The 12500-nt window shown below is 36.2% G+C and overlaps 1 protein-coding gene across 3 annotated transcripts in view; it reads right to left on the bottom strand.

The window, feature by feature from the left end:
• The window catches only part of LOC129857980 (amyloid beta precursor protein binding family B member 2-like), a 59207-nt gene that overhangs the window by 37828 nt on the left and 8879 nt on the right, over window positions 1-12500 (bottom strand). For all 3 annotated transcript variants that reach the window (XM_055926791.1, XM_055926790.1, XM_055926792.1), the window contains 2 exons: window positions 12254-12400; window positions 11467-11594 (listed from right to left, as the gene is read on the bottom strand). In XM_055926791.1, the coding sequence (XP_055782766.1) occupies window positions 11467-11594; window positions 12254-12400 (275 nt within the window). The remainder of the gene's footprint in view (window positions 1-11466; window positions 11595-12253; window positions 12401-12500) is intronic.

The raw sequence follows: 12500 nt of genomic DNA, 5'->3' as shown, positions 1-12500 counted from the left end.
GACCTGGGACACCAGGTGGGTGCAATGAATTATCAGGTAGAACAGAACCAGCAGGATCCGGACCAAGTAGGGTGAGAGTTGAATACCCCTGGTATAGAGGGTCAAAGTCTGCACACTCCCACATAACTCTACCTTAACCAAGACTGTGAACCCTGGGGCCTGGGAGTGAATACGAGTCAGCAACATTACCAGCTCAATATAGAGAGGTTAAGACCATGTCACACAGTAGAATGATGGAGAGGTCCCCATCTCCCCATTGAGGATAAACCAACCAATACATGTCGGTGGAAAGATTCTGTCCTTGTACAGTTTTTCCACGCTTTCCACGCTTTAAAGCGTACCTTCAGAGTAAAGTATTACGCGTGTAATGTAGCTGTAACAGAGGTGTATATATTATACAATAGTAATATAGCTGCATTTGCGTCAATGCACTCCAGACTCCCACAGCCCCTGCTTTACAGGGTATTTACTAGTTGTGCTACTAGGTGTAATACAGCAATACAGCATATTCACTAGGTGTAATACAGCATATTAATTAGGTGTGCTACTAGGTGTAATAGATGTAATAAAATATATTCACTAGGTGTGCTACTAGGTGTCATAGAGCAATACAGCATATTCAAAAGGTGTAATACAGCATATTAATTAGGTGTTCTACCAGGTGTAATACAGCAATACAGCATTTTCACTAGGTGTTCTACCAGGTGTAATACAGCAATACAGCATATTCACAAGGTGTTCTACTAGGTGTAATAGATAAAATAAAGAATATTCATTAGGTGTGCTACCAGGTGTAATACAGCAATACGGCATATTCACTAGGTGTGCTACTAGGTGTAATACAGCAAAGAAGCTAATCACTAGGTGTGCTACTAGGTGTAAAATATGTAATAAAGGATATTCACTAGGTGTGCTACTAGGTGTATAACAGCAATACAGGTAATATTCACTAGGTGTTCTACTAGGTGTAATACAGCAAAGAGGATATTCAATACGTGTGCTACTAGGTGTAATACAGCAATACAGGATATTCACTAGGTGTGCTACTAGGTGTAATACAGCAATACAGGATATTCACTAGGTGTGCTACTAGGTGTAATACAGCAAAGAGGCTAATCACTAGGTGTGCTACTAGGGTTAATATATGTAATAAAGGATGTTCACTAGGTGTGCTACTAGGTATAATACAGCAATACAGCATATTCACTTGGTGTTCTACTAGATGTAATACTGCTGTCGTGTCTTTGGCTATGCCAGATTAAGTTTTATGACATGCTATTCTATAAAATACTTTCTCCGTAATTAATATTACCTGATTGAACTAATCATGTAAATGTAATTAACTAGAGAGGAGGGTCACCACAAAATAATATTTATAGAGCTGTAATCTTCCGAATAAACTCTTAAAGACCTAATCATATTTTACATCAATAGCAGTCAATATTAATCGTCATCTTATTCAGTCTCATCTGAAAGTTGTAAATTCTTGGTTATCTTCACGAACCCTGGCTAACAAGTTGAGTCAGCAATACAAAATTGGGTTTAATTATTTATTTACTAAATACCTAACTAATCACACAGAATCACACATACACAATTAAATCATAACTTGATTACAAATTGCCGTTATAAAGGAAAATGTCCCTAGCGGGCAGAACAGATATGACAGCTTGTTACACAAAGGAAAAGGGGCTGGGTTTTAGTGAAAGAGCGGGAGACTGGAACAGAGGCGAAGCTGTGCTATCGTAAATACAGTATCTTATGCATTCTAAATTACCGCCCATTTGGAAAAGGAAAATGCAATAAATATTTACTCTGAGCTGCGCTTCAGTAGGCTGGTGGTAGATGGAAGACCGTGTTGCCAAACCGAGTCCTCTGTCCTTTGAAGAATGTCTCTGGTGGTCACTGGATACGTTGTAGTAACGTCATTGTGTAGTAGACGGGATACTCTGACTGTCCTTCCTAACTTGCGTTTGTAGCAGCTGTTGCTAACTCAACGGCTAGGAGGTATCACTTCTGTAGTGAATACGAGTTCAAAGTTCATACCATTCACAACCAAAGCTCATGCTGATGTTGGCTTAGTTCTGTAGTTATTATTTGAACCATTCTGACATAGGACCGTCGTCCTCATCCTCGGAACAGAAGGTTATATTTTTGTCAATGGCTTATATAGTGGAGGGAGAGGGGTGTGTCAGAAAAGTTTGTAACCCATGTCTCTTCACAGGGGCGGGCCACTGGTTGAGCAGAGGCCCAAACTTATGAAAACCCAAATCTCTCATTTGGAAGCTAAAATTACATTTCATCTCTTCACAAATAATTTAATGTTCAAACATTTGAATTAAACAAGAATTCCATGTGAATCCGATACCTCTGATGTTTAGACTTTCCACAGTAGAGTTTATGTCATTCTATCATTGATGAGAATGTGTCAGAGGGGAACCGAACTGACATAATATACCTTAAGTACCACCGCATATGTTCAGTTGGTCGGATTACCAGAATATAGTTAATTTCCCCCCAACTTCTGATGTTCCCAGAATCTCTATGTTAACCAAGGGTTTTCTAATGTCACATCAGTAGAGTAGGGAAAGGAACGGGGGAGGGGGGAAAGAGGTATTTATGACTGTCATAAACCTACCCCCAGGCCAACGTCATGACACTGCAATACAGCATATTCACTAGGTGTGCTACTAGGTGTAATACAGCAATACAGCATACTCACCAGGTGTGCAAATATGGGTAATATATGTAATAAAGGATATTCACTAGGTGTGCTACTAGGTATAATACAGCAATACAGCATATTCACTAAGTGTATAACAGCAATACAGAATATTCACTAGATGTGCTACTAGGTGTAATACAGCAATACAGCATATTCACTAAGTGTATAACAGCAATACAGAATATTCACTAGATGTGCTACTAGGTGTAATACAGCAATACAGGATATTCACTAGGTGTGCTACTAGGTGTAATAGATGTAATAAAGGATATTCCCTAGGTGTAATAGATGTAATAAAGGATATTCACTAGGTGTGCCTCCAGGTGTAATAGATGTAATAAAGGATATTCACTAGGTGTAATAGATGTAATAAAGGATATTCACTAGGTGTAATATATGTAATAAAGGATATTCACTAGGTGTAATAGATGTAATAAAGGATATTCACTAGGTGTAATATATGTAATAAAGGATATTCACTAGGTGTAATAGATGTAATAAAGGATATTCACTAGGTATGCCACTAGGTGTAATAGATGTAATAAAGGATATTCACTAGGTGTAATATATGTAATAAAGGATATTCACTAGGTGTAATAGATGTAATAAAGGATATTCACTAGGTATGCCACTAGGTGTAATATATGTAATAAAGGATATTCACTAGGTGTAATAGATGTAATAAAGGATATTCACTAGGTGTAATAGATGTAATAAAGGATATTCACTAGGTGTAATAGATGTAATAAAGGATTTTCACTAGGTGTAATAGATGTAATAAAGGATATTCACTAGGTGTAATAGATGTAATAAAGGATATTCACTAGGTGTGCTACTAGGTGTAATAGATGTAATAAAGGATATTCACTAGGTGTAATAGATGCAATAAAGGATATTCACTAGGTGTGCCACTAGGTGTAATATATGTAATAAAGGATATTCACTAGGTGTAATAGATGTAATAAAGGATATTCACTAGGTGTGCCACTAGGTGTAATATATGTAATAAAGGATATTCACTAGGTGTAATAGATGTAATAAAGGATATTCACTAGGTGTGCCACTAGGTGTAATATATGTTATAAAGGATATTCACTAGGTGTGCCACCAGGTGTAATAGATGTAATAAAGGATATTCACTAGGTGTAATAGATGTAATAAAGGATATTCACTAGGTGTAATAGATGTAATAAAGGATATTCACTAGGTGTAATAGATGTAATAAAGGATATTCACTAGGTGTAATAGATGTAATAAAGGATATTCACTAGGTGTAATAGATGTAATAAAGGATATTCACTAGGTGTAATAGATGTAATAAAGGATATTCACTAGGTGTAATAGATGTAATAAAGGATATTCACTAGGTGTAATAGATGTAATAAAGGATATTCACTAGGTGTAATAGATGTAATAAAGGATATTCACTAGGTGTAATAGATGTAATAAAGGATATTCACTAGGTGTAATAGATGTAATAAAGGATATTCACTAGGTGTGCCACTAGGTGTAATAGATGTAATAAAGGATATTCACTAGGTGTAATATATGTAATAAAGGATATTCACTAGGTGTGCCACTAGGTGTAATAGATGTAATAAAGGATATTCACTAGGTGTAATAGATGTAATAAAGGATATTCACTAGGTGTGCCACTAGGTGTAATATATGTAATAAAGGATATTCACTAGGTGTAATAGATGTAATAAAGGATATTCACTAGGTGTGCCACTAGGTGTAATAGATGTAATAAAGGATATTCACTAGGTGTGCCACTAGGTGTAATATATGTAATAAAGGATATTCACTAGGTGTAATAGATGTAATAAAGGATATTCACTAGGTGTGCCACTAGGTGTAATATATGTAATAAAGGATATTCACTAGGTGTGCCACTAGGTGTAATATATGTAATAAAGGATATTCACTAGGTGTGCCACTAGGTGTAATAGATGTAATAAAAAAATGTTCACTAGGTGTAATAGATGTAATAAAGGATATTCACTAGGTGTGCTACTAGGTGTAATAGATGTAATAAAGGATATTCACTAGGTGTGCCACTAGGTGTAATAAAAAATATTCACTAGGTGTAATAGATGTAATAAAGGATATTCACTAGGTGTGCCTCCAGGTGTAATAGATGTAATAAAGGATATTCACTAGGTGTAATAGATGCAATAAAGGATATTCACTAGGTGTAATAGATGTAATAAAGGATATTCACTAGGTGTGCCACTAGGTGTAATAGATGTAATAAAGGATATTCACTAGGTGTGCCACTAGGTGTAATAGATGTAATAAAGGATATTCACTAGGTGTAATAGATGTAATAAAGGATATTCACTAGGTGTGCTACTAGGTGTAATAGATGTAATAAAGGATATTCACTAGGTGTAATATATGTAATAAAGGATATTCACTAGGTGTGCCACTAGGTGTAATAAAAAATATTCACTAGGTGTAATAGATGTAATAAAGGATATTCACTAGGTGTAATAGATGTAATAAAGGATATTCACTAGGTGTGCTACTAGGTGTAATAGATGCAATAAAGGATATTCACTAGGTGTGCCACTAGGTGTAATATATGTAATAAAGGATATTCACTAGGTGTGCCACTAGGTGTAATAGATGTAATAAAGGATATTCACTAGGTGTGCCACTAGGTGTAATAGATGTAATAAAGGATATTCACTAGGTGTAATAGATGTAATAAAGGATATTCACTAGGTGTAATAGATGTAATAAAGGATATTCACTAGGTGTGCCACTAGGTGTAATAGATGTAATAAAAAATATTCACTAGGTGTAATATATGTAATAAAGGATATTCACTAGGTGTGCCACTAGGTGTAATATATGTAATAAAGGATATTCACTAGGTGTAATATATGTAATAAAGGATATTCACTAGGTGTGCCACTAGGTGTAATAGATGTAATAAAGGATATTCACTAGGTGTAATATATGTAATAAAGGATATTCACTAGGTGTGCCACTAGGTGTAATATATGTAATAAAGGATATTCACTAGGTGTGCCCACTAGGTGTAATACAGCAAAGAGGATATTCAATACGTGTGCTACTAGGTGTAATACAGCAATACAGAATATTCACTAGGTGTGCTACTAGGTGTAATACAGCAATACAGCATATTCACTAGGTGTGCTACTAGCTGTAATACAGCAATACAGAATATTCACTAGGTGTGCTACTAGGTGTAATACACGTAATAAAGGATATTCACTAGGTGTGCCTCCAGGTGTAATAGATGTAATAAAGGATATTCACTAGGTGTGCTACTAGGTGTAATAGATGCAATAAAGGATATTCACTAGGTGTGCTAATATGTGTAACACAGCAGTACAGCATATTCACTCGGTGTTCTACTAGGTGTAATACAGCAATACAGCATATTCACTCGGTGTTCTACTAGGTGTAATACAGCAATACAGCATATTCACTAGGTGTTCTACTAGGTGTAATACAGCAATACAGCATATTCACTAGGTGTTCTACTAGGTGTGATACAGCAATACAGCATATTCACTAGGTGTTCTACTAGGTGTAATACAGCAATACAGCATATTCACTAGGTGTTCTACTAGGTGTAATACAGCAATACAGCATATTCACTAGGTGTTCTACTAAGCGTAATACAGCAATACAGCATATTCACTAGGTGTTCTACTAGGTGTAATACAGCAATACAGCATATTCACTAGGTGTTCTACTAGGCGTAATACAGCAATACAGCATATTCACTAGGTGTTCTACTAGGTGTAATACAGCAATACAGCATATTCACTAGGTGTTCTACTAGGCGTAATACAGCAATACAGCATATTCACTAGGTGTTCTACTAGGTGTAATACAGCAATACAGCATATTCACTCGGTGTTCTACTAGGTGTAATACAGCAATACAGCATATTCACTAGGTGTTCTACTAGGCGTAATACAGCAATACAGCATATTCACTCGGTGTTCTACTAGGTGTAATACAGCAATACAGCATATTCACTAGGTGTTCTACTAGGTGTAATACAGCAATACAGCATATTCACTAGGTGTTCTACTAGGCGTAATACAGCAATACAGCATATTCACTAGGTGTTCTACTAGGTGTAATACAGCAATACAGCATATTCACTCGGTGTTCTACTAGGTGTAATACAGCAATACAGCATATTCACTAGGTGTTCTACTAGGCGTAATACAGCAATACAGCATATTCACTCGGTGTTCTACTAGGCGTAATACAGCAATACAGCATATTCACTAGGTGTTCTACTAGGTGTAATACAGCAATACAGCATATTCACTAGGTGTTCTACTAGGCGTAATACAGCAATACAGCATATTCACTAGGTGTTCTACTAGGCGTAATACAGCAATACAGCATATTCACTAGGTGTTCTACTAGGTGTAATAGATGTAATAAAGGATATTCACTAGGTGTTCTACTAGGCGTAATACAGCAATACAGCATATTCACTAGGTGTTCTACTAGGTGTAATAGATGTAATAAAGGATATTCACTAGGTGTAATAGATGTAATAAAGGATATTCACTAGGTGTAATAGATGTAATAAAGGATTTTCACTAGGTGTAATAGATGTAATAAAGGATATTCACTAGGTGTAATAGATGTAATAAAGGATATTCACTAGGTGTGCTACTAGGTGTAATAGATGTAATAAAGGATATTCACTAGGTGTAATAGATGCAATAAAGGATATTCACTAGGTGTGCCACTAGGTGTAATATATGTAATAAAGGATATTCACTAGGTGTAATAGATGTAATAAAGGATATTCACTAGGTGTGCCACTAGGTGTAATATATGTAATAAAGGATATTCACTAGGTGTAATAGATGTAATAAAGGATATTCACTAGGTGTGCCACTAGGTGTAATATATGTAATAAAGGATATTCACTAGGTGTGCCACCAGGTGTAATAGATGTAATAAAGGATATTCACTAGGTGTAATAGATGTAATAAAGGATATTCACTAGGTGTAATAGATGTAATAAAGGATATTCACTAGGTGTAATAGATGTAATAAAGGATATTCACTAGGTGTAATAGATGTAATAAAGGATATTCACTAGGTGTAATAGATGTAATAAAGGATATTCACTAGGTGTAATAGATGTAATAAAGGATATTCACTAGGTGTAATAGATGTAATAAAGGATATTCACTAGGTGTAATAGATGTAATAAAGGATATTCACTAGGTGTAATAGATGTAATAAAGGATATTCACTAGGTGTAATAGATGTAATAAAGGATATTCACTAGGTGTAATAGATGTAATAAAGGATATTCACTAGGTGTGCCACTAGGTGTAATAGATGTAATAAAGGATATTCACTAGGTGTAATATATGTAATAAAGGATATTCACTAGGTGTGCCACTAGGTGTAATAGATGTAATAAAGGATATTCACTAGGTGTAATAGATGTAATAAAGGATATTCACTAGGTGTGCCACTAGGTGTAATATATGTAATAAAGGATATTCACTAGGTGTAATAGATGTAATAAAGGATATTCACTAGGTGTGCCACTAGGTGTAATAGATGTAATAAAGGATATTCACTAGGTGTGCCACTAGGTGTAATATATGTAATAAAGGATATTCACTAGGTGTAATAGATGTAATAAAGGATATTCACTAGGTGTGCCACTAGGTGTAATATATGTAATAAAGGATATTCACTAGGTGTGCCACTAGGTGTAATATATGTAATAAAGGATATTCACTAGGTGTGCCACTAGGTGTAATAGATGTAATAAAAAAATGTTCACTAGGTGTAATAGATGTAATAAAGGATATTCACTAGGTGTGCTACTAGGTGTAATAGATGTAATAAAGGATATTCACTAGGTGTGCCACTAGGTGTAATAAAAAATATTCACTAGGTGTAATAGATGTAATAAAGGATATTCACTAGGTGTGCCTCCAGGTGTAATAGATGTAATAAAGGATATTCACTAGGTGTAATAGATGCAATAAAGGATATTCACTAGGTGTAATAGATGTAATAAAGGATATTCACTAGGTGTGCCACTAGGTGTAATAGATGTAATAAAGGATATTCACTAGGTGTGCCACTAGGTGTAATAGATGTAATAAAGGATATTCACTAGGTGTAATAGATGTAATAAAGGATATTCACTAGGTGTGCTACTAGGTGTAATAGATGTAATAAAGGATATTCACTAGGTGTAATATATGTAATAAAGGATATTCACTAGGTGTGCCACTAGGTGTAATAAAAAATATTCACTAGGTGTAATAGATGTAATAAAGGATATTCACTAGGTGTAATAGATGTAATAAAGGATATTCACTAGGTGTAATAGATGTAATAAAGGATATTCACTAGGTGTAATAGATGTAATAAAGGATATTCACTAGGTGTGCTACTAGGTGTAATAGATGCAATAAAGGATATTCACTAGGTGTGCCACTAGGTGTAATATATGTAATAAAGGATATTCACTAGGTGTGCCACTAGGTGTAATAGATGTAATAAAGGATATTCACTAGGTGTGCCACTAGGTGTAATAGATGTAATAAAGGATATTCACTAGGTGTAATAGATGTAATAAAGGATATTCACTAGGTGTAATAGATGTAATAAAGGATATTCACTAGGTGTGCCACTAGGTGTAATAGATGTAATAAAAAATATTCACTAGGTGTAATATATGTAATAAAGGATATTCACTAGGTGTGCCACTAGGTGTAATATATGTAATAAAGGATATTCACTAGGTGTAATATATGTAATAAAGGATATTCACTAGGTGTGCCACTAGGTGTAATAGATGTAATAAAGGATATTCACTAGGTGTAATATATGTAATAAAGGATATTCACTAGGTGTGCCACTAGGTGTAATATATGTAATAAAGGATATTCACTAGGTGTGCCCACTAGGTGTAATACAGCAAAGAGGATATTCAATACGTGTGCTACTAGGTGTAATACAGCAATACAGAATATTCACTAGGTGTGCTACTAGGTGTAATACAGCAATACAGCATATTCACTAGGTGTGCTACTAGCTGTAATACAGCAATACAGAATATTCACTAGGTGTGCTACTAGGTGTAATACACGTAATAAAGGATATTCACTAGGTGTGCCTCCAGGTGTAATAGATGTAATAAAGGATATTCACTAGGTGTGCTACTAGGTGTAATAGATGCAATAAAGGATATTCACTAGGTGTGCTAATATGTGTAACACAGCAGTACAGCATATTCACTCGGTGTTCTACTAGGTGTAATACAGCAATACAGCATATTCACTCGGTGTTCTACTAGGTGTAATACAGCAATACAGCATATTCACTAGGTGTTCTACTAGGTGTAATACAGCAATACAGCATATTCACTAGGTGTTCTACTAGGTGTGATACAGCAATACAGCATATTCACTAGGTGTTCTACTAGGTGTAATACAGCAATACAGCATATTCACTAGGTGTTCTACTAGGTGTAATACAGCAATACAGCATATTCACTAGGTGTTCTACTAAGCGTAATACAGCAATACAGCATATTCACTAGGTGTTCTACTAGGTGTAATACAGCAATACAGCATATTCACTAGGTGTTCTACTAGGCGTAATACAGCAATACAGCATATTCACTAGGTGTTCTACTAGGTGTAATACAGCAATACAGCATATTCACTAGGTGTTCTACTAGGCGTAATACAGCAATACAGCATATTCACTAGGTGTTCTACTAGGTGTAATACAGCAATACAGCATATTCACTCGGTGTTCTACTAGGTGTAATACAGCAATACAGCATATTCACTAGGTGTTCTACTAGGCGTAATACAGCAATACAGCATATTCACTCGGTGTTCTACTAGGTGTAATACAGCAATACAGCATATTCACTAGGTGTTCTACTAGGTGTAATACAGCAATACAGCATATTCACTAGGTGTTCTACTAGGCGTAATACAGCAATACAGCATATTCACTAGGTGTTCTACTAGGTGTAATACAGCAATACAGCATATTCACTCGGTGTTCTACTAGGTGTAATACAGCAATACAGCATATTCACTAGGTGTTCTACTAGGCGTAATACAGCAATACAGCATATTCACTCGGTGTTCTACTAGGCGTAATACAGCAATACAGCATATTCACTAGGTGTTCTACTAGGTGTAATACAGCAATACAGCATATTCACTAGGTGTTCTACTAGGCGTAATACAGCAATACAGCATATTCACTAGGTGTTCTACTAGGCGTAATACAGCAATACAGCATATTCACTAGGTGTTCTACTAGGTGTAATAGATGTAATAAAGGATATTCACTAGGTGTTCTACTAGGCGTAATACAGCAATACAGCATATTCACTAGGTGTTCTACTAGGTGTAATAGATGTAATAAAGGATATTCACTAGGTGTTCTACTAGGTGTAATAGATGTAATAAAGGATATTCACTAGGTGTTCTACTAGGTGTAATACAGCAATACAGCATATTCACTAGGTGTTCTACTAGGCGTAATACAGCAATACAGCATATTCACTAGGTGTAATAGATGTAATAAAGGATATTCACTAGGTGTGCTACAGCTGTAATACAGGGGTATGGTGTATTTCCCACATTTATTGTGTGAGAGACAATTTTCCCCTCTGGGACATTAAAGTTCATCATATCCTATAAGACATGTCCCTCTGTCTTCCTCACCTGTCATGGTCTCGGCCGACGCCCCACACACGGATGCTGCTGATTGGCTGAGAGTGGAGCATGCTGTGGTCGTCCGGGTGGACCAGGGTCAGATCACGGTCCTGCAGCACCAGCAACATGCCTTTACCCTGATGGGATGATCAATACATCAATCAATCAATACATTAATCAATACATCAATACATCAATCAATCAATACATTAATACATCAATACATAATCAATACATCAATACATCAATGAATCTGTACATCAATCAATACATCAATCAATCAATACATCAATCAATCAATACATCAATCAATCAATACATCAATCAATACATCAATCAACCAATAATCAATCAATCAATACATCAATCAATACACCAATCAATCAATACATCAATCAATAAATCAATACATCAATACATCAATAATTCCATACATCAATCAATCAAATGGTATCTGTATGGCGCGTCCTACAACTATGTATGTCACAAAGTGCATACACACACGCACGCACGCACACAAGCGAATGCACGCAAGCTTGTGTAACCGGTGGGAAATGGCTAGCTAGTTAGCGCTGCACGTTAGTAGTGTTCCAATCGGTGACGTCGCTCGCTCTGAGACCTTGAACTAGTTGTTTCCCTTGCTCTGCAAGAGCCGCAGCTGTTGTGGACCGATATGTAATGACGCCTCATGGGAGGCAGTTGTTGATGTGTTCAGAGGTTGCCTGGTTCAAGGCAACACACCATGCACCACCCCCCCCACCACGCACATCCCCCTCCCACACACACAGGTCCTCACCTCTCCCCAGACCCCTGCCGAGTCTCGTATGTCCCTCCTACAGTACGACAACTGCCTGATACAGTGATGGACAGCCACACTGCTCCTCCCCTCTGCCAGGTCTCTCTCTGCCATCTCCACCCAGCCCAGAGAACGCACCGGGAACGACTGAAATACACACACATAGATGGAGCAATGAATTAATAAACCCTAATACAAAACCACACACACAAACGCACACCTCTCCCTACACTGACACAGAAAAACG

The sequence above is a fragment of the Salvelinus fontinalis genome, chromosome 6, assembly GCF_029448725.1.
Source record: "Salvelinus fontinalis isolate EN_2023a chromosome 6, ASM2944872v1, whole genome shotgun sequence".
Taxonomy (NCBI): Eukaryota; Metazoa; Chordata; class Actinopteri; order Salmoniformes; family Salmonidae; genus Salvelinus; species Salvelinus fontinalis.
This window is presented reverse-complemented; position numbering and strand designations above follow the sequence as displayed.